The sequence below is a fragment of the Danio rerio genome, chromosome 22 (genome assembly GCF_049306965.1).
Source record: "Danio rerio strain Tuebingen ecotype United States chromosome 22, GRCz12tu, whole genome shotgun sequence".
NCBI lineage: Eukaryota > Metazoa > Chordata > Actinopteri > Cypriniformes > Danionidae > Danio > Danio rerio.
In genome coordinates this window covers 21585095-21608851 of record NC_133197.1, presented here as the reverse complement: position 1 = coordinate 21608851, position 23757 = coordinate 21585095, and the positions used below count along the sequence as shown (strand labels likewise).

Sequence of the window (23757 nt, the reverse complement as noted above, 5' to 3'; positions counted from 1 at the left end):
CGGTCCACCTTAACTGCAGCTTGAGCAGGCTGTCGTGTTTGTGTTGAAGCCAACAGGCACAATATATTACAGTCTAGGGCTCGCTGCTGAAAAGCCTGCTGGATCTTCCAGTGACCTGCTGTTCTTTCCTGCTTTCCTGTGTGTTTTTTTTTTCTTCTTCTCTAGATTTAGATTAAAAACAAAGCCCGGTCCTCCTTCTCCCTTGTCTTTTTAGACCTCTGCAAAGAAGCCCTGTAGTTTTGAGGTACTGTTACAAGGTTGGAAGATTCGAATGGAGATACGTGTTTGTTTTTGTAGCTTGTTGGGGACATTTGCAGAAGGACAAGTCTAAGGAGAGCTGGACGTGATTCTTCGGAATTCCCTGCTTCTCCCATTCTCCTGATCTGTCGGACAGTAACAAAGTGGGACGTCAGGGAATTCTCGGGGGAAATCCAGTCCAAGTGTGAAGTAAGGGGATCTGTTTTTGGAGGACTCCTTGTCGGATGCACTGACTGTCTTCTGCGGCTCCGAAAGGACAGAGCCGGGTTCCCGAGCTCAATCCGGGGCTCAGTCCCCTGGTAGAGGGGGAACGCAAGAGTACGGAGGGTCAGTGCATTGCCCGTCAAACCGGCATCCCTCCGTTGACCATGTACCCACAGGGTAGACACCCGGTAAGTGCTCCTCTCTCTCATCCTCCAACATCCTCAACAAATTAAACAAATTAAGCTATCAGATGAGAGAGTGACATCTCTTCAGACTTTCAGTCACATATAGGCATATTCAGCTTCACCCAGGTGTCCTCAAGAGCAAGCTGATAGAAAGTTGTGTGGGAGGAATCAAACACAATAGTGTGTCTGTATTAGTTTGTGTAATGAACCTTTTTCAACGCCTCCTCTAATAGATGTCATAGTGCATTTGGGTAAATCTAGAGTGCTTTAGATATATATGTGTGTGTGTGTGTATGTGGGTGGGGTTGGATAGGTCTTGCTGTGGGAAGTTTATTTGTTATCGGTGACCCATCTTTGATGTATTTCAAATCCAAAGAATCTACCGTATGTTGCAGCCTGTTTAGATTGTGGTACAGAGTACAAGTCAAAGCTTGTTATATATGACAGCACAAGGCATCTGATGTGTTTCTGAATGAATGAAGGGTCTCTTGAGACTGATTTGGTTTGTATGTACACTACATATGGATGTTGGTAAATGTCTTTTCCACTTCATTAATAAAGACATTAGATGTTTTTATTGATGAATGAAACGTCCCTTGAGAATTAATTTGTATAAATGTTGATGAATACTTGCCCACTTTACCTGGAGGGACCTTTCAAAATCAAGAAATGTCAACAATGTGGCATCGTTGCTTTACTTTTCAAATGCCAAAACAGCAAGACTATATATGATGTAAATGTTAGTTCCACATTTGATTATACTATTTTTAACCTTTCATTTCTATTGTATTTCCAATTTACTGGAACATCTTTCCCATTGGATTTAGTGTTGACAGGAAAAAGATCTTAATGACTTATTAAATTTCAAAATGACTTATGAATTAAAACTCAAATATTTCCTCACCAGAATCATCTTTTTTATATTTTACATAAAGCTAAAAATTGGCAGGACATTTCTGCATTGCAATTATCTATACAGTACATCTTTTATTTTGGTTTTGAGATGAGTTTATCTGAACATTTCATAATAGAAATTTATTTCTATTCTATAGTAATCTTGAACAATGTTTATAGTACAGCTTAGCTGTTTAATGCATAAATATGTGCAGAGTTTTCCAGTATGAGAGATTGGATGCTGTTTTAATGATACAGTGAACAAACTCCAAAGGACCAGTGAAATCTACAGCCAGGTTTTATTTTTACCCTCATGGCCTGTGAAACATGACCTACAACAGTAAAAAGGTGTGAGAAAGGTCTGTGTGTCCATGCATAAACATTGCCTTTTGTGTTTGCACCTTTTTCCTGTTCTGTAACTTTTAGACATGTCCATGTTCGTGAGAATTCTGTTCTCAGAAATCACAAGAACACATGCTTAGATTTTATTTCTTGTAAAGCCATTGCTGTTACTCATACGCTTTAAAATAGTCATCACTTCACTTGCTCCTATACTATAAAAGATGGTACTGTAGTATATTATAGCTTCAATTTGTGTAAAATATAGGCCAAACCTACATCTTCGTTAACATATTCATAAAACAACATTTTAAAAAGTATGTATCATTCCATGAAGAACAATTATACAAACAAGTTCTTCAAAGAGAAAATTATTTTTATAACAGGTTTTTTATAGACCTTGCAGAACCCCAAATGGTCTTTGTATGGTATCAATGCAAAAACTTTTTAATCTTTGTTTTAAAGATTACTCTTTTCTACTTGGAGCAGTATGCAACCAACCAAAGCACAGTTAAAGGCCAATTCACACTGGGCCGACCAACGGCAACATGTCAGTAACACACTGATCCGACAAAGTGCCTGTTGTTCAACATCTGTCTGTGCAGTGTGAATTAGCCATAATATACATAAAACACTTAAAATTGTGTCTTGCCAACCAGCCCTCCTCTTATTTTTTCCTAGCAATAAACAAAATCTGTCTTTGCATGCTTTACCAAGCAGATTAGTAGTTTTGTTTGACCATTCGACACCATCCAGTGCAAATCGCATGAAGCCTATGAGTGTGAAATGAGTGTCTGCATGTGTCAGCGTCTGCACATGCCTGCCTATTGAATGGGTTAAGGCCTGATTTGCAAGGCAAACTGCATCAGGAGGACTGGTAATTGGTTCCACTGGATTTTTGTGGTTAGTGTTATCTGAAGCAGGGGGATTGGAAGGTGGGACGAGAGAAAGGTTACAGTGCTCCGTGCTTCTGAGCCAAAAACAATAACAATAAAAAATGCTATGCAGGGAAAGCTCATAATCCACTGCAGCCACACCTTCGGTTTCCGACTGTTGCAGAACAAAAACGTCCCAAGCTGCTCGAACCTCGCAACACATTGTTTTTAAGATCGAGCGTTTAATGCTGGTCTTCGGTCAGTATTTAAGAGTGAGGAGTCTGCAGATGTGTGAGAAGTGTGAGAAATGTGAACTCTCTCTGCAAGAGGTCTGTGGATGTTTGACATGATGAGCAGTTGGAGAACCTGATACAAATAAGTGGCTGTAATACGAGTGTGTTAGCGCACGTAGCACATGAGCCTTATTTGTGCTCTCGCTAATAGTACCTGTATTTGCACTGTCTGGATTTATGAGGCTTTTGCAGGCAGTTGCTTCTTGTGTGTGTTGTTTCATGATATGAACATTTATATGGAAACTGACTCTGAGCTTGTGATTCACTGTTGAAGAGAGGAAAGAAAATGTCGAGCTAGTCAATATACCATAGCAACATTTGACACAGCAACATATATGTTTGGCTTTGTTTTGCAGAGACAAATGAGGAGATGAGGATTTTTTAGATGATTATGAGGGATGGAAATTTGTTTTGATTCTTCTGAATGCTTCCATTAACAATTTCTTTTAGTAGGCAATTGTGAGAATTTTTTAAGAATAAAGAAGTACTTATTGCAGTACTCACTGCATTTAGTGCCCTCTGGGATTTTCAGAAGAGTATAATAACTCAGTTGTGTGTTTCATTGTATATTTATTGAATTTTCTTTCTAAAATGTGTTTATCTAGACCTTTTAATGACTTTTTATGGCACGACTTGATAAAGTAGCAGTCCTTGGTTCATTTTTTTTTTCAGATATAATGAAAGCAGTTCATCAAGCAAGTTAGAGTAAGTCAGTAACTGCTCCTTTACAGCATCAGTATGTTAGATTTTTTTAAAGACCTAAGACAATAGGACTGCGCGTATCATGGTATATTTTTGACTAATTCTCCACTAGTTGCAGTGTGTGTTTGGTTTACAAAAACAATTCTGGTCATAAAATGGCACCTAAAATGATTCTGGTTTTTAAAATGCTTAATGATAGAGGGTTATAATCGCTTTGATTATTTATTAATGGCAGAGACTTGATTCTCTTTAAATTTTTTATACAAACCATAAATTTGTGGAGACTTCATACATGTTTTAGTGTGTTATTGTGTGTATGTGTATGTGTGTGTGCCTGAGAGTGAATGCCAGCTCTTTCTGTTGCACTGATGTGGTGGCCAAGTGAAAATCATAGCCAAATTCCTGGCCACAAAATTCACATATGCTCCTTTAATGAGCTGATAGTTTGAGCTGGTGTGTGCTCTCCTTTTGCTCATTTTTACTCACAGCCAGATTGCTTTAATAAATTCTTTTTTCATACATTCTGGTCACATTTGCATGTTAAACTTGGTTTCAAGTTTCATATCGGAATCTTTTATTATCGCTCCCTTGTGGTGGTCCGAAACACAAATAAGCAGACTTTCTTTCTCCTTCTTTCAATCTTTCAGCTCAAACCGTTGCCGATTTACTCTCTAAGTATAAAAGCTGTTTTCTCTGCCTGCCAATCCATGGTTCCTAATCCAGTATTGGACAGCGATGGTTTTAGCCCAGCCTCACAAAGCGAGCCGCTCTGGAGCTGCATTGTCAGTAAGTCGCCAAGATGTCCCAGTATAAAATGGGGTTTAAGCTTGAATGAAAGCCTTAGATATGACAGGACTTTCTCTCTGGTCATTTAAAGAGGGTGTGAAAGCCAGTTCGAGATGTACCCGAGACTCAAAATGGTTGTATGTTAAGAAATCCAGTAGTTTTGAGTAGAAAGACATATCCGAAATCGCCTCTACACCCTCATTCACTGTTCTAAACATTAGTCCACTAGAAGAAGTGAATGAATGGATTGAATGCCATTTTGTTTGTGTTTACTGATTGATAAATCTCACAGATTAGATCAGATTTTTATCTTCTTGTTCAATCCCTGTGATAGTTATTTAACATTTAGCAGGCTGTTTGTTAGCAATGAAACTAATTATTTTGACTTCTTTAATGTATGCATTAATTGAATTAAATTATATATTTTGAAACTGGGCAGCACGGTGGCACAGTAGGTAACACGATTGCCTCACAGCAGGAAGGTCGCTGGTTTGAGCCCTGGCTGGGTCAGTTGCCATGTTTGTGTTGAGTTTGCATGTTCTCCCTGTACTCGCATGGGTTTCCTCCGGGTGCTTTGATTTCCCCCACAAGTCCAAAGACATGCGGGACAGGGGAATTGGGTAGGCTAAACTGTCTGTAGTGTATGTGTGAATATGTGTGTTTGGATGTTTCCCAGTGATAGGTTGCAGGTGGAAGGGCATCCGCTGCGTAAAACATATGCTGGATAAGTTGGCGGTTCATTCTGCTGTTGCGATCCCAGATTATTAAAGTGACTAAGCCAAAAAGAAAATCAATGAATTATTTTGAAACTTACAACAATCGGATTTTATTATGGATGCCATCTTGTGGTCCGATATGGAAATTCATTTGGCACGCAAACTCTCACAGTGCATTATGGGTATTTTCTAACTGTTGAGTGTACATGGGTTGTAGACTTGATTACGGTGTATTATGGGATGGATTAAGTGCCCTTCAAAACATCCACTAGTGTTTTGGAGACCACTACAAACGGCTGCTCCCTCAAATAATGCACTATATAAGGGTATGGGGCAGATTTTGGATACAGCCAGGGTTTTGCAACAGTGAGCAGAAAGGAAGGAAAGAGGTTTTTAGAGAGCGAGTTCACACACACACACACACACACACACACTCTCACACATTCGCCCAGATCCCTCCCGAGATCACACTGACACTTCTCTTCCTCCCACTCTCTGGTGATCCTCATCTATTCGTGCGCCTTTTTGCACTAAATATTTCACCAGCGGATGATTTTTTCATGGATGTCTCTATCCTAGCCAGTCTGCGAGCGAAAAACAGCTTCGCGGATGTCTTGGAAGCTGTCGACGCTCTTCTCTCCCTGCGCCTTCAAGCCGATTTAAGACGCTGTGTGTCCAAAATAGTAACTCCAGCAGTGATATATGAGATGATCAGAGTGGGCGATTGGGAGAGATTTCATTTCCCACCATTGTTATGGGATCTGCTCGTCTCGCTCTCCCCCTTTGCCCTCCCTCAGAAGATAATCTCCCGTAATTCTAGGCTAGCCTGCCGCAGCTCGTCTAAATTGTGATTGACTAGCTGCTGTCCCACATGGCCCCCTGTCTGCCTCGTCCCTCTTCGTCCAGATTAACTGGATCAGTTTTAAATTTCAGGATTCCCCCTCCTTCTGTCTGACACACTCTGTTGTGTCTAAACAGACGCTCTTACCTAGGTTTCCTCTGTGTTTGTTTGCATACGCGAGCTTTGCATGTATGTTTGTACTGAAAGTTGCAGTTGCATCCAATTTATTCTGAAAAGATCCATTTTGTTCATAGCCAAAGCAAAACATACAACTCAAAATTTACTGATACAAACAGTTACAGTTGAAGGCAAAAATATTAGCACTTCTCAGAATTTTTATTTATTTTTTTTAGTATTCCTCAAGTGGTGTTTAACGAAGGGGAGATTTTTACACTACATTAATCAACAAAACAGATTTAATATCCAATTTCTAGCTGTTTCTTTTTGTCTTTGCCGTGATGACCGTACATATTAGTTTACTAATTAATTAGCAAGAAACAAAAATTTGGATTTAAGTTTAATTTATAGGCTTAACTACAGTAGGTTAGTAAGGCAAGTCTTTGGACAATCAATCAAAAATAAATATTCTTAAGGGTGCTAATAATATTGACCTTCAAAATGTATTAATATTTTTAAAAATAACTTTTATTCCAGCTAAACTAAAAGAAAAATACTTTCCAGCCTAATCTCATGACAAAATGTAAGTATTTTACATTTTGTCAGTTTAATGGCTAATATGGATGAGTTCAGTCATACGAAAATTTATGATTTTAAAAAGAAGGCGTGGCACCCAACCCCGCCGCTAAACCTAGCCGTCACTGTGTGATGAGCAAATCATACTAAATTGTAAAAAATAGATCGTACACATTCATATGAATTAGCCACTAAATCAAAAAGTAACGAATTGCCGTGAGATAGCGTTAGACTTTCTCCAGAAGAAAAAAAAATTAATTATAGGAAATATCATGAAAATGTGTTTGCTTTTTTTGGGAAAAAAATAATAATAACTGACTGGAGGGCTAATATTTTGCCTTCGACTGTCTGAGAATTTTAATAGGGCATACTATTAATATTATTCTAGTTTTATTTATTATAATTTGGCACATACTGACAACCGATAGAAAAGTGGATGAATTCAAATCTTGATGCGAATTTTTCTGAGCTTGAAACAAAACTCAAAAAAGTTTCTGATTTTTCAAAAATAATTGACAAATTACTGTTATAAAATCCATAAAAAATGTTTGCAATGATAAATTACTGTATTTCCCATGATCTGGAAGGTTTCAAGCTCTTTTATTAGTCTATTTTGATTTACAGCAAAATAAAAACTCTGCTTTAATGGTGCCAAGAAGATATTTCCAACTTTAAAATAACATTCTGCAGTAACATTCTGCATAACTGTCATACAGTAAAATACAATCTTTATAACATTTAAATACTGTGTTATTTACAAAAAATGTTAGTGCATAATTTACTGGACGATGATAAATTTTTTTAATGTGCCAATAATGGTGACATTAAAAATATACATTTATCGGCCAAAGCTGTCCTGCTTGCCGATATGTCATCATATGCACCGATGCACATCACTAATTTTAGTCATTTCTTTACAACAAATAGCAGTGCAGTATTGTGGCATTTTTTCGAACTCAGTTATTTTTACTAAGTAGTGGCACATTTTCTTCAGAAATTGGCAAAATTTACAAAAGCATATAAAAAAACATTTTTGTGTGATTTTTATATATATATATATATATATATATATATATATATATATATATATATATATGTATATATATATTTATATATATATATATATATATATAATGTTCTTGTGTTCTTATGAACATTGTGTATAATGTTCTTGTGTTGTTGTTGAAAATTGTTGTTTTTGCGTTATTTCGAGGAAATTCATACATCCGGTTTAAAACAAATTTTTGAAGCTGCGTCACGGCCATGAGATCTTAGCATGTATTCCAGCGTTTTGACTGGACATCTGGACCTGGGAGCTTCTTATACGTCTCTGAGTGTGTTGCATTCATTCATGAGTAAGACTTGGTTCAAACCAATTAGCGCTCTCTATTATGTATGCGGTGCAACTTCATAAATATGCATGATAACTTCCAAGACTGTTTTTACCTGTTACAGTGTTCGAACGGCAGAGAAAAGCCACCTTGTGTTGCCAACATGAATTGTTTGGAGATATAAGTCGTCAGTGTTGCTTTTATAATTTGCTGCAGTGAAGGTTTTGTTTTCATTTTCTCTCTATGAGAGCGCAGCTGGACTCATGTGTGGATTACAGTGCACACGACACTCGACAATAATACGTGTCTAAGGAACATTGTTTACCCGAGAGTTTTTCTCATGTGGAAATGTTGAAATCCGGATTTGCCACTCGTCTCCTTTTAATAAAGACGTGGCTCCAGTTTGTGTTAATTGTCCTGTCTCTACAGATTTGGTAAGTGAGTGATTAGTGTTTTTTGTTTGTTTATTCAGAGGCAAAGTTAGTTCGTCTCGTCAGCAGTACTCTTTCAGTGTTTAAAGACGGACCTTAGTCAAATGATTTCTCAGTTAATAAAGTTTACCATACATTAACATCACTACAATATTATGGACTGAAAAATCTGCTGTAAATGCAGAGTGTAAATGTGTATGCATCACAACCAAACTTACCGTCGTGGAGGATTTTTGCCACATTTTGTGACAGGAATAACACACATGGCTTTCTAACGCTACCTGCCGAGTGCATCGAAGTTACAGAGAAAAGCGGAGGGTTTTTTTTTTCTCTCATTCGCCGTGCGGTAACAAACATTGCATAAAAGATACGTGCTTCCAGCAATTCCTCGAATCAAATATCTCGTTTGTCACGAGGGACTTGAATGAAATTCCTGAATGAAAGAGCCAAACTGTAGTTAAAGTCCACTATTTAATAATTTGGCAAATAATTCGATTACCGATGTCCATGTAAACACAGTCTCTGTCTCGCTCTTCTGTGTTTGTTTTGCCTGTGTGAAAATCAGTGCGTGCCCAAAAAGACACTCCCATTTTTATGCCAATTTTTACGGACCATGCCTTTTTCCCTCCACTGACACTCCCCCCTAAGCAAAGCTGGAGATGCCCACTTTCCTGACTTTTTACAAAGTAGAGGTTTGAAAACACCCTGCTAAAGCTAGGGGGTTTCATGGCCCTTTAAGAGCCTACTCACACTATGCCATCTGTACCATGTCCAGGCCCGTTTCCTGTATTGTTTGAGAAGTGTGAGTGCGCTGAATTGGGCTCAAGCACGGTTCACTTGGCCGGCCCTGGCTAGGTTGGAAGAGGTGGGCCTGAGCGCGGTTTACTTGTGCTTTGGTGTGGTACGCTTGTGTGTGAGTGCAAAACGCGCCAAAGCCCGAAACTGAAAGCGAGACGTGACTTTTAAGGGGCTGTTTCATATTGATTTATTAATCATTCTTACTGTTCAATAAACGCAAACTGCCCTAGATTATTAAATACGCAAACCCTTCACTACATGACAGCTGCGCACCTTCAGCAGACCTCCTCATTCCTGCAGCACGAGTGCTTTATGATTGTTTATGAGCGCCAAAAGTGGCGGATCTGTTCGGCGAAATATCTGACTGTGTGTCACCGCATCCCTAAGGACTGTTTGGCGAAATATTTGACTGCATGTCACAGCATATAAAACGACTGAAACAATATAACCAGAGAAATCTCCACTGTGCTGCTGAGTGAGTGAGAGCGCTTCTCACTGAACAGCGCAGCAGCGATGACGTAAGCGTGCCGAGGCCCGATTGTATGTAAGTGCGGGCCGTCGGGGGAGACGGGAGGGGGGACAAGTGTGCTTTGGCCCGGTTCGAGGCAACTGTACCTAGTGTGAGTACGGCCTAAGAGTATTAAAGGATAGTTGAAACTTCGGTCATCATTTAATATTTTTTCACTTGTTTCTGCATGTTGAACACAAAACAAGATATTCTGAAAAATTCTGGTAAAAACAGCCACTTACTTACATAGTACTCACAACCAGTTGAGGGTAACTACTTAATTAAAATGACTCGAAACAGCACAATTCTTAAATATTTTTGGGACCGTTTAATTGTATTATCTTCAGTCCACTTAAATTTGTAAAAAAAACAAACAATTAAATTAACCTTATTTGTGTTTGGACAACAACGTGAAGGCACTTTTACACTGCGTACATGCGTGCGTACATTTGGAGGAACCAAATGGGATCCAAAATAATAAATCAAAATTATGCAGTACGAAAAAAGCAAAGCAGTCCTTAGAGCCATGTTTGCTATTTACAGCAACAGTCGAAATTTTTTTTTGATACCATTTAAATAAGCAGAAATAATCACCTCTATGATGTTACTGACAACCAGTGTTGGGGAAATGTTTTCCAAAAACCGATGACTAGGGCAAGACGGAATCTGCAGACGTTTTTTGCTATTTTTGCCCATAATTTTGTTAAAAATTTGTGGATTTATGCGGAACGGTTTTAAAAGTATCATAATTAAAACCTTAATATATGAACTAAAAAGTAATAACTTTTTTACTTGTATTTAATGTTTACAATACAAATCCACTTAGATGCACTTTATTTGGTAAAAAAAGCAAGTCTTCAATATATAAATTACTAAATATATATATATATATATATATATATATATTATATATATATGTATATATATATATATATATATATATATATATATATATACATGACTTCTAGTTACTTGTATGATTATCGTTATCGTTAATAAGATATCTTATTTACTCAATAAATAATTTAAGTACTTGACTGCATAAAATCTATATAAATCTCAATGTAAATAATTCTTTAAATATGAGTCAAATTTTTTTGTTTTTTTTTAGTAAGACTTTTTTAGCTTTGTTTTTAAATTGTAAGAAGATGTTCAAAGTGAATCAAATCACGAAATGTTTCAGAGTAATGACACCACATTTCATTTTATACACAACATTCCTTCATTTTCCTTTGGCTTAGTCTCTATTTCAGAGGTCGCCACAGCGGAATGAACCGCAGACTATTCTGGCATATGTTTTACACAATGGATACTCCTCCATCTGCAACCCAGTACTGGGAAACACCTATACATACTCAATCACACACTCTTACTCTTAGGACAATTTTTCAAGTTTTTTTTTGATGTTTTTTCGATTCACCTATAACGTATGTCAGTGGGGGAAACCGGAGCACCTAGAGTAAACCTACGCGAACACAGGGAGAACATGCAAACTCTACACAGAAATGCCAACTGGCCCAGCCAGCACTCGATCCTGTGACCTTCTTACTGTGAGGCAACAGTGCTAACCACTGAGCCACTGTGACGCCTACACAGGGGCGGATTTAACCAATAAGCAAGGTAAATATAAATTATTCCTATAAACAGGGCTTGACGTTAACTTTTTTGATTGCCACAGTGGCTAGTAGTTTTCCAGTGTTACTAGCCACTCTGCATTTTCACTAGCCACAATTTTGTTGTTGGAAAAATATTGTTTATTTGCAGAAATATGACCTTGACATGCTAAAATGACTTGATTTAGATTTGTGTTATATCCACATGCCTTCTCATTCATTTTACGTTTTGTGTGTCATGTATGAGCAAATAGGTCATGGTTTCATAGTGTTATACTGCAATTAGTTTTTATTTCACATGAATTTTCAGAACTCAAAATTAAGGATTTACTAAATTGATCTCTGACCACACCAAACAATAATCATTTCTCAGCCACACATTTTAAATGTGTCAAAACAAGCTAAATATAGCTGTATACTATACTTTTTATTTAACAAAACAGTTCTTTAAAAAAACCTAAGAACCTAAAAACATTTTACTTTTTAAACTAGTTATAGTCATGTATCAAAAATATGCACAGTAATCTGTCCTCGCTAAAGGTCTCTCAGATCACCAGTTAACTACACATAAATGGAGAGTTAATCTCATATTAAAGTAATGTTTTTGAAAAAAAAAAAAAAATTAAACCATATTAACAAAAATAACCGTAAGCAAACGAAAGCAGGTGAAAAACATACTGTGTGATAATGGAAGGATGATCACACGGTAAAGGCCAATTAATAATCTGTTCAAAGCAAAAGCAAACCAGTGCTGCTTACAAAAAGACATATTTGGAGCTCTTGAAAGCAGCAAACCTGTGGGTGCATTAGCATAACGTTTTTGTCTGACTATTTGAAAGAGAACCAATCACAGTTGCGTTCCAGGCACGGTTGCTTTAAGCAAGGAAACAGGAGCGCGCGGTTTAAACAGTCGTGCGCATCACTTCAGCTGTTAGCGCTAGTGATCATCCTCCTATTCGGTATTCCAACACAATCTCACGGCAATTCGTAACTTTTTCATTTAGTGGCTAATTCGTATGAATTCGTACGATCTAATTCGTACAATTTAGTACGATTTGCTTATCCCCCAATGACGGTTGGGGTTAGGGGTGGGGTCAGGTGCCACGCCTCCTTTTTAAAATCGTACCATTTCGTATGACTGAACTCGTACGAATTCGTACGAATTAGCCACTAAACTGGCAAAACGTAAAATACTTACGTCTTCTCGTGAGATCAGGCTGGGTATTCAGCTGCTTACTTTTGCTCACACGAACGCAATTTCTCGATTCTAAGATCACATTCGCATGCATATTGGGTCATCCTTTTTGTCGAACCCTGCTTTTAAGAAAACCACAATTTAAAAATTATTTGCAACCAGCCAAAGTGGCTAGTGGGAGTGACTGTCTAATCCGTCAAAGCTGAAATCTGCCAGCATTTAGCGGGTGTAAATGTTAAGCCCTGCCTATAAACTATGTATAACATTGTTTTCTACTATATTATTTTATGGTGAGAGTTAAACAAATACAATTTGAACTTGATTAAATATTATTTAGTACAATCAATATTTATTATTATAATAATGAAATGTTATGCAATAATAATAATAATAATGTTACCAAACAAAATATCCATCATGGAGCAGTCAAGCAGTCAAATGTATAAAAAAATATACATATGTTTCTTATTTTTAGTTGTAAATTAATTTTAGGAAAACTAATCACTTAAAATGTAGAGATTGCATTAATTTAAAATGTTGAAAATAAGATATAAAAAACCTAATAAAAATCAAAGTTCAAAGGGTGCATTTCAGGACTTTGACGCCATGGTTGGATTTGCTTAGGGCCCCAAAATCATTAAATCCGTCCTTGCGCCTACACCATATATTATCATTAATTTCTCACTAAATTCTTTGTTTAAGAATGTTCAATCATCTCGAAAAATGTTACTTTCTAAGTAGGATTATTCTTCAAATTTTATTTTTACAAGCAAAAGTACAGTTACTCTGCTTCCCTGAATTTATTTATTAACAGTATAAGGCCTACATTATAAGTAACTGACTTAAATGTACAAAATAATTCAAGTAATCCCTTACTTTACTTTATCAGTGAAAAAATAATGTAATTACGGTAACTAAATACTTTGTATCTAATTACATCCAACACTGCTATATGGAGCAAACTAGTTTCACTCACAGTGCATTGTACTATACTAGCTAAGCAGCGAATTACATCGTTGTTTGGGAAACACATCCCAGGATACTAAGTACACACACCAGTACACACGCACACACTCACATGTTTGAATGAAAGAGGGTCAGTAGGGATATGATGACACCCCCCCACCACACACAAACACTGAACTCATCCAGTCAGCTGTGTGCCTGCAGCTTAATTACTCGAAAGCTCACCGAGTGTCTGACCTCCACCGTTAGCCTAATTGAAATTTAATTGAATTTCGCTTGTCTAGACTAATTAAGCCCCTACTGAAACCGCCAATCTTCAGCCGCTCGCCGGACAGTGAGCTTCAGAGAGAGAACTGGGAGCCCGCAGGAGTGCAGGACAAAGGCGGCCATTTTAGGAAGCAGCTGACAGAATGAGAAACGGGTTTAAAAATAGCAAGGACTTGGGTCTTAATGAGGAGGAGAGGTAGAAATGAGTACAGTACGAGCAGATTAAAGCATGTGGGTTGTGTTCATAGACGGGCCCACTTGGTGTGTTTTCATCTGTGGATTGGAGAGAAGTGTGTGAAAATGGTAGATAAACGTGTTAAACAGAACTATGATTGAGAGGGCTGTGATTGATTTGTTAGTCTTTTTGATTCCCGGTCATTCAGGAATCAAGTTATAAACTTTATAGCGCCACCTGGGTTTGAATGCTGCAAGATACATTGCTGTTTCTGCATAAACGAACATGCCTACAAGTTTGTTGTGGCCACTTAAACTCATATTTTGGTGACACACTTCCTTTTTTGATTATGCATGATGCACAATTACTGTTTAAATTAAGTCATGTGGGGCAACATGGTTGCTCAGGGGTTAGAACTGTCACCTCACAGCAAGAAGGTCGCTGGTTCGGGTCCCAACTGGGTCAGTTGGCATTTTTGTGTGGAGTTAGCATGTTCTCCCCATGTTTGTGTGGATTTCCTCCGGTTGCTCTGGTTTCCCTCACAATCCAAAGATATGCAGTATCGATGAATTGAATAAGCTAAATTGGCCGTGTTGTATGTGTGTGAATAAGTGTGTGTGGATGTTTTCCAGTACTGGGTTGCAGCTGCAAGGGCATCCGCTGTGTAAAGCATATGCTGGATAAGTTGGCAGTTCATTCCACTGTGGTCACCCCTGATGAATAAATGGACTAAGCTGAAAGGAAAACGAAATAAAATCATGTCACGATTTGTTTACTAAAATCTCTGCATTGCTGTTCAGTTTTGTTCAGATTCAAGTGCATACATTTGTTTATATTCATTTAAGTAAAACTGCCTTTTCTGATTCAATAAGTAAGTCGATTTTTATGATTAATTAAGCTACTTCTTAGCTTATCCTGGTGTTTTGGTCTTGTTATTTATTCACAGTAACTTATTTGTTCTTACTCATTTATTCTGATTCCTTTAATACAGCGGGGAAATGTTTTTTTCCTGGGAATAATATTTCTAAAGGTGCTGTTGACACAAAATTGAACCAGATTTTGGTAAAAACCCCAACAATACAAACTTAATTAAACAAATTAAACAAAACAAATATGAAAAGTGAGTTCTGTGTAGTAACAATGAATTGACACAAGGAGAAAGTACTGAACTTCTGAAATGTAATTAATGCTTTATATAAAAGGCTTTTTTGATGATGGCAGTTTAAAGACGCCTCTCATATCGAGAATGAAGTCACATGAAATGCTCAGGTGTGAGTTTTTTTCACAGACTCAACAAAGTGTAAAAATCTTGATGGTTCTGTGGGTCTCGTCTATCAAATCTGATCTTTATTTTGTATCTTCTATTGGATTCAAGTCAGGTGATTGGCTGGGCCATTCTACAGCTTGATTTTCTTTCTCGGAAAGCATTTAAGTGCTTGCTGAAGAACTACTGAGAGATTTCAGCTGCTGTTTGGGATTTCACGGCCTTTCTACACCTCCCTTTCTTTATGTGTTCAATACTTTTTCCCTGCGTCATTTCATTTTATTATACAAAGCTTTCTTTGTAAACTAATGAGATTTGTTTTCTTTGCATATATGGATTTCTTTAGTTGTTACCAACATTCGAGAAAAATTTAAAGTAAATGACACCTTTAAAAATATGTTTTCTGAGAAAAATGGTAACGTGTTTAATACTTAATTTTTCCCCCTGCCATAAGTTTGATCATACTGATTCATTTTTTTAGTGAGTATAATTGTTTTGATTTCTGTTAGTGGATTAATCTGTTCTGGTTAAAGTCAAATGAGCATGTAGTAAATCCATTTGTTATGATCAGTTTATGTCAAATTGGCTGTTCTGATTTCTTTAATCTGACTATTTTTTGCATGTTGCTTTAGGAAAGCTGGACAGCCTTGTGCAATGATTCTTTTTAAGACCCAGATTATAAAAGACATTTGTTTGCGTTGAATTTTGTTTGTTTACTGGTTATTATAGGTTAGTTATTCAGAATTTTGCAAATACCTGACTCATTAGATTCACCAGATGCACAAGTATTGAAATCAAAATTGTTCAGATTCAAGTTAATAAAATCTTTCTTATTAATTTAGTTGATTAAAATTCATTATATTGATTCAATAAACTCAAGTGACTTATAAGTGAATCATATTGTTTGGTTTTCTGTTGTATATTAGTTTGTTCAGATTTATGATTATTATTTTTTTGTAAATCTGTTTGTTGTGATCTATTTATGTAAAATTAGGATACCTTTTTGCCTAAAATTAAACTTTCCATATATTTGAACACGTCATTTCATTAATTAAAAGTAATGTAATTTTTCAGTTAAGCGGTTACTAAGAGTCAGTAATTCAACATTCTGCCAATACTGAAATTTGATTTACTACAAACAGTGAATCATATGACTCATTAGATTCGATTCACCCATTCTTCAATAATTGGACTTCCAATGTATGTACAAGAAAAAGATTTATGTTAAGTGAAGTTTTTTTTTTTAACTAATTCGAGAGGATCACATGCTTATGATTGACCACTGCTGGTCCCACATTAGCTATCACATGATATACCAATCAGACGCACATAAATAGCCAGATTTCCTTACCTTAGCCATTTTTGTCTTAAAGAATCCACCCTGACTCCTTCCCCTCTTTCCTAGCATAATCCAGGGGAGTCCTTGAGAAATACCTGCTCAGACTTACCTCTCTCCCAACTAAATGGGAGGGAGCCCCAAGCTCAATGATTCTCTGAGCTCAGGGCTCTCTCCCAGAACAGCATGCCATTTACCTTATCAAGCATCAGTTAAGTGTGAACTCTTGAATTAAAAGATGCTTGTGGTTCATGATTCACAGGTTTTAGATTTTGAGACTTTGAAATCTGCTCTGACATTTGATGTTGAAAATTTAACTGGAGTTTTGGAATTTATTTGACATTTTTAGTAGCTCCACAGACAACCAACATAATCTACAAGATCAGAACTGTCATTAAAAGTCACCTTTACTTACATTTTCAGAGCAAATGTTTATAGAGATGTATCATATTCATGATCTGAAGTGAATTAGTTTGTTGCGATTGATTTGACTCAACTCTCTGTGTACCGTTTTAGTTTTGGATATACTAAAACATGCATCTTATATAATTATTAATAAAGCATAGCTCAATAGTCATGGGAATCTAAAGAATCTCTGCATGACTGAAATGAATTCCAGCGACATTGATATTTGCCACTCTCAGATTAATGACTCGTTGCTGAGACTGGGAAAAAGTGTTTGCAGAACAAGGGTTACCGCGACCCCATGGAAGTGCTGTTGTTATTATATTTTCTCTTCTCTCTCACCCCCCCAAAAAAGCGGCAGTGTTTGAATAGAGAGGCCAAGGTCAAAGATAAAGCAGTGGGAACACTTTTTCAATTTTATTTCAATGAGTCACATTTGGTACGTTAATTTACCCAATCTAATCTCCCAGCCCAGAGCGATGACTGTTTACTGATTAATAATAAGCCATCTTTTTCTCTTTTTCTCTCCCGCTTTCTCTCTCTTCAGGTACCTCTGCAGCCTGGACAGTCATTTAAGTTTACAGTTCTGGAGACCCTGGACCGCATTAAAGAGGAGTTTCAGTTCCTTCAGGCTCAGTACCACAGGTGAGGGATTACCCCTAGTGTTTGAATCGCTTTTGAATGTTAATAAATCTTGCACTGAATGTGTCTTAAATTAATGCTGCTAAAACGATGCTATCATGATGCTATCATCTGGTGATGCTATCATCTGGTGTATTTACTAATAACAAGTAACTTGCACAAAGTATTTAGCGGATTTAATATAATATTGTTTAATTATCATATTGCGCACACATCATTAAGTTAATTGGTTTATTTAAATTATTTCAAGTGAATCAGTTTGTTTCGTTTTCAGTAAGTAATTTTTTTGTTTAGTTTTTTTGCTTCATTTAATTCATTGTTCAGTAAAGTAAATCTTATTTTTAGGTCTTTAAATGTGTTCTGATTCACACTGATTCTGATTCATTAGAGGGAGTTATATTTTTCTGATTCATTCAGGTATTGTTTTAATTTCTGCATGGCAAATGGATTAAATTGTACTCGTTCCAAAACATTTTTTTCTTTTTTTGTTCAAATAAAGGTTTGGGGTTGAATTAAGTGATTCAGATTCCTGAATGAACTGTTTTGTTCAGATTCAAGCTAGTTATTTCGTTCTAATTCATCTAATGAAACAGTTTGTTGCGATTCATCAAGCTGATTATCTGAATCAGATTGTTTCAATTGGTGTAATTGCTTTGTTCTTATATTTGATTCATTGATTAAGAGTTTGTTTCGTGTTTATTAAATGATTTTATGTTTCATTTAATTCAGTTTATTCATTGATGTTCAGTAAAGTAAATCTATTTGTTCTGATTCACATGAATCATTTTATTCTGATTAATTTGAGGGAGTTATATTTTTCGGATTCATTTCATTTAAGTGAATTATACTGTTTTAATTTCTCTATCGTAATTAGTTTGTTTTTAGTTAACAGATTAATTTGTACTTGTTCTAGTAAAACATTTGAGTTGGATTAAGTGAATTAGATTCTTGTTAATGAACTGTTTTGTTTAGATTCAAGTTCGTTTTAAGAAACAGTCTGTTATGATTCTTTAAGTTCAATAGCTAAATTAGATTAGATTTCAATTGATGTAAAAGTTTTGTTCTAATATTCCATTAGTTGCAAAAATTCCTTATCAGTTTAAGTGAACTGGTTTGCTATGATTGCTTTACATGAGTTTGATCATATTGATTTATTCTTAATGTAACAGTATGTGTTAAATCCTGTGTGTGAATTCGTTTGGTCTGATTCAACTGAAGCAGTTGATTCTGACTCATTTAAATGATTTTATTTTATTCTTGGAAGTGAATCGTTCAGTTCTGATTCATTTCCTTCAATTGATTTATGATCATCGTTATAATCCTTGATGTATTTTTGCCTCAGATTATTTTGATATTTGAAGTGAATTCCTTCGTTTTTACTTATTTAGGTGGATCAGCTTATGCTGATTACATTCAATGAATTTCTATGTTAAGATTATTTCAGGTTAATTGGTTTATTCGGCTTTTGGATTATTTTAAGTGTATGCTTTTGTTTTGATCCCTGTAAGTGGTCTGAATGTTCATTTGTTTGAATTGATTATACCTTATTTAGATTCATTGAAGTGTGTTTGATCGTTCTGATGTGTTTGTAAATCAGATTGTTTTGGTCTGAAGGGCATTTATTAGTTTTGATTTGTTTATTAAAGTGGTTCGAATTCACTAAAAAGTGAAGTGAAACAGATCTTTAAATGATTATTATTTTTTTGATACATTTTTATTAAATTAGTTTTTTTAATTCAAGCAAACAGTCTTCATTGTGTCATCTCAGACTAGGTTTTTCATTCATTTATTTAATTTTTTCTCATGCTTTTCACAGTCTCAAGTTGGAGTGTGAGAAGTTGGCCAGTGAGAAAACTGAGATGCAGCGCCACTATATCATGGTGAGTCTGTTCAGCCCTCATAACGTCAGATCCGCTCTAGTAAACAGCATAAAAGCCGTCTGTTTTTAAAAAGAGAGATTTCATGTTACAGGGTGTTTGGTTAACCTGATGACATGACAGCGGGATTGCGATAGGGGTTTGGGGTAGAAGAAAGGGTGATATGCCAGATCCCGAAAGAAAAGGTGGATGGAAAGCAAAAGAGCGCCTCTAAGATCGCAAGCACAGACATGTAAATAATGCGAGGGAACAGTGATTCAGTGCTTGCAGAAAGCAGATAACCCAGAAGGCTATATTTAGCCCACTAGTCCTGCCATGTATACCCAGGCTTGTTTCAACAGTTTCATGCGTTTATAGTTTACCACATTTTTTTCTCTCTCCGCTCTTTGATGACTAAACAGAGGACGGCGTGTTCCTCTCCTCTCTCTTTAGTGAGTGATTTATTCGTTGATGGGCATGAAATAGTTTTCAGAGCTCATTTGCGATGGTGCGTTAGCCTCCTGGCTAGCAGAAATAACAGAGACGGTGAATTGGATGATAGTCAAGTGTTAAAAGGTTTGTTCTGTGCCGTGGTGCAGTGATATTATTTTCCTAAGATTCTGAGCACAGTCTTATCCAGTGACGTGAGGTGTTCGCAGAATCATTTCAAGAAGATTCAGATTGTGGCTTTATATGTTAAGCTCATTCCATGAAATCTTTCCATTGTTGTTTAATTAAACAAAGCATTTGTAGAAATGTTTACCAAACACATTTTGTTTAACCTACAGAATCCATGTAGGAGTTCAAACCTTCAATACTTTGTATAAAACAAAAGAAACTGTGAGATTTACAGTTATTAAATGATTATTATTGAATTTTACAAATGTCGTCAATGGTTTACTTTAAAAAAAAAAGGAGCAACTTTTTAGGCTTTGGATTATTTGGATCTTACCCCAGACATGCTTAATAATGTTCATATCTGGTGACTGGGCTGGCCAATCCTGGAGCACCTTGACCTTCTTTGCTTTCAGGAACTTTGATATGGAGGCTGAAGTATGATAAAGAGTGCTATTGTGCTGAAGAATTTGCCATTTTCTGTGGTTTTTACAGTAGAAATAAATGTTATTATGTTAAGTAATTTTAAGTAGTTTTATATTAACTAATATAATTTTAATATATGCCAACCTATATTTAAATACTAATATCTGTTTTCACGATGAATCAGTGCTCTTCAAACAACAGCTTTCCCACAAGCTAAGCAAATTGATACTAATCAAAAGAAATACACACAAACACACAAATCACACGTGAAGCTGAAATAATGAAACGCTTGTGAATTAAAAACATTTTATTGAGCATAAATCCAATGTGCACTTCAGTTATTTATCCAAAACAAATTGTCACCTTAGAATTATAAGGTTCTATCTGATATTTTTGTCAAAATTGAGTTATTGACATATTCTCATTAAATGACAACTTATTTACATTATGTGATGTTTTTTTTTATAAGTTGTTTACATTTTAAGACTTTTTATTTAAAAAAAACAAATGTTACACACATACTGTTTGCTATGTGGAATACAAAAACTTTGAAGCTCAATATCTCAAAAACGTTCAGAATGCAGATAGAACCTTATAATTCCAAGGTGATGAAATGTTATCAAATATTAAATAGTAACTAGGCCTACCGCCGTATCACTCTGCAGCCCATGAACGGTTACTCAGTGAAGCTAAGCAAAAATACCACCATTTGTAAGGATATTACATAGAAGTATTTTAGTTCTTGATTCATTCTTAAAATAGCTTCTAAATATAAAAAAACATTGAAAATGTATTGACATTATTAGGAATTTTCCGATTAGGCTGCAGAAGTGACTGTGGAAACACGACTGTCCCTGGCTCGCCCTGCCATGCTTGCTTTAGGAGCAATAGTGGAAACATTGCTAATGGTTACAGGTTTCTAACATTTTTCAAAATATCTTCTTTTTGTGCTCAGCAGAAACAAAGAAACAAGAGATGACAGAATGATCATTATTGGGTGAACAATTCTTAGAAAAAACAAACTTGCTGTTAATAATTTAACATTAGGCATTTTTGCAGTCACTTAATATCACAATCATTTGTATAGTATATATTGTTAGTTAGAAATATTGTGATATTAGGCTATTATATTTTAATTATAACATTTAAATCAGTGCCAGTACTTCTTAAATCCTAAATCCTGATTGTCTACTGCTGTATTTGAGTCTTTCTCTCTCTCCTCTTCTCTTTTTCTCTCTCTCTCTCTGTGTGTGAATCTGACACGCCATCATGATCCAGCCTTTAATGAGCGTCCGTCTAGTTGCTCTCTGACCATCGTGTGTAATCCAGACCCCGAGGCGTCCACGGAGGGAAAGACGGGGCGAGCGAGGGGTCTAATGCACTCTTTTGCAGTAACACCCCCATCCCGACTCATCCTTCTGATGCTCTCCGAACATTACTGTCACAATTGCCCTCGCGCCGGAGAGACAGAACATAAGGAGAGATCAGCGGCAAAGACGGAGGAGGAGAGTAAACGAGAAAGAGAGAGAGAGCAGTGATTGAAACACAGCAGTAAAAAAGAAGAAAGAGGAGGGGAAGATAAAGGCTGATAGAGAAGATGAAGAGAAGAACTGACAGACAGACAGAGAGAGAGAGTGTATAAAGACGCAGCGGGAGGGCAGAGAAAGGAAAACAGGAGAAAGAGACGGAGAAGGGGAAAACCGGGAAGGCAGAAAGGATGAGACGCATTTGAAAACGATTACTCCTTAGTAAGCTAAACGTTTGAGAGCTGCCGTGTGTGTGTGTGTGTGTGTGTGTGTGTGTGTGTGTGTGTGTGTGTGTGTGTGTGTGAGAGAGAGAGAGACAGAGAGACGGAGGAAGAGAGAATAAAGGAGAAATACTGAAGGTTTTAGGTAAAAAGGAAATACTAATTGTGGAGTTCTGTTTTAAGCGATTGTCTTCTGAAGACTGATATTTTCTAAACAAACAGATCAAATTATTGAGCGAACAGCAGTGGCAGTGTAATACAGTCATTTACTACATTCAAATATTGATTCTGTACTATTAGATTAACCATAGTTAACAGCAAAAATAATTAATTTAATAAAAACTTTTCAATCAACTTTTAGTTTCAATCTTAACTGTAAATTAAATCTATGGTGCACACTTTCTTCTTCGTAGTGACATCAAAGTCAAGGTTGAAAACTTTGAACATTCAAAGTAGTTTCAAAGCAATCATTTGTCGTTATTTAAAGCTACAGTTCACTCTGTTCTCAATTAGCGCCATTAGCTGCTCCAGAATCCAAAAATATATCCCAAAGCATCTTTAATTTATTTTCATTTTCACTTTTAACTTTTTAAAGGTATAGTACATGATTCCTGTTCATTCGGCTGCAGCTTACTGTATTTTTACGTTTCGCAAATAACTTATTTAGTACCATGTTCCAATATTTAAAGCTACAGTACACATTCCATACTCAATTAGTGGTATTAGCAAGCTCCATTTATAAACTGTCCTGAAACTTCTTTAGTGTAATTTATTAAACTATCGCTACAGTATGCAATGTATGCTCTCTTGAGTCACTCAAAAATGATTTTCAAAAATGTTTTCTTAAATCGTCTTTAATTTATTTTCTGCTTCACTTTTAGCGTTTAAAGCTACAGTGCACAGTGCATGTATACATATAATTCTTTATACATATAATTATGTAGTTTACCACTGTTATTTTGGTAAAAAAATGTTTACATGCATATAGACTGAACATACACTACCTGACAAAAGTGTTGTCGCCTACACAACAAATAATAACTTGACTTGGCTAGTTGATCGTTTGGTATCAGAAGTGGCATATAAGAAAGGCAAAGACCTCTAGATTATGCTTATTTTACCAAAATAAAATTTGATCATGCCTTGATTTGTAATTATTTAATTAGGACAGTAAGGTCTAACTTTTCTTAGACAAAAGTATATTTATACACCCAACAGTCACTTATTTAGGTACACTTTATTAGTACCGAGTTGGACCCACTTTTGCCTTCAGAACTGCCTTAATCCTTCATGGCATAGATTCAACAGTGTACTGGAAAATTACATTTTACATTTAATTGCATCCGCTGCTTAAAAACTTGCTGGATAAGTTGGCGGTTCATTCCGCTGTGGCGAC

General features: G+C 36.1%; 1 protein-coding gene across 2 annotated transcripts in view; it reads left to right on the top strand.

Moving 5' to 3' along the window:
• tle2b (TLE family member 2, transcriptional corepressor b) overlaps window positions 1-23757 on the top strand; it is a 117095-nt gene that overhangs the window by 30594 nt on the left and 62744 nt on the right. Inside the window, exons 8-10 of one of the 2 annotated variants that reach the window (XM_073937810.1) lie at window positions 298-650; window positions 17623-17720; window positions 19534-19597. In XM_073937810.1, the coding sequence (XP_073793911.1) occupies window positions 627-650; window positions 17623-17720; window positions 19534-19597 (186 nt within the window). In that variant the 5' untranslated portion in view covers window positions 298-626. Of the gene's footprint in view, window positions 1-70; window positions 651-17622; window positions 17721-19533; window positions 19598-23757 lie in introns of those variants that run through there. The other variant, XM_005170536.6, reaches the window with a different exon arrangement.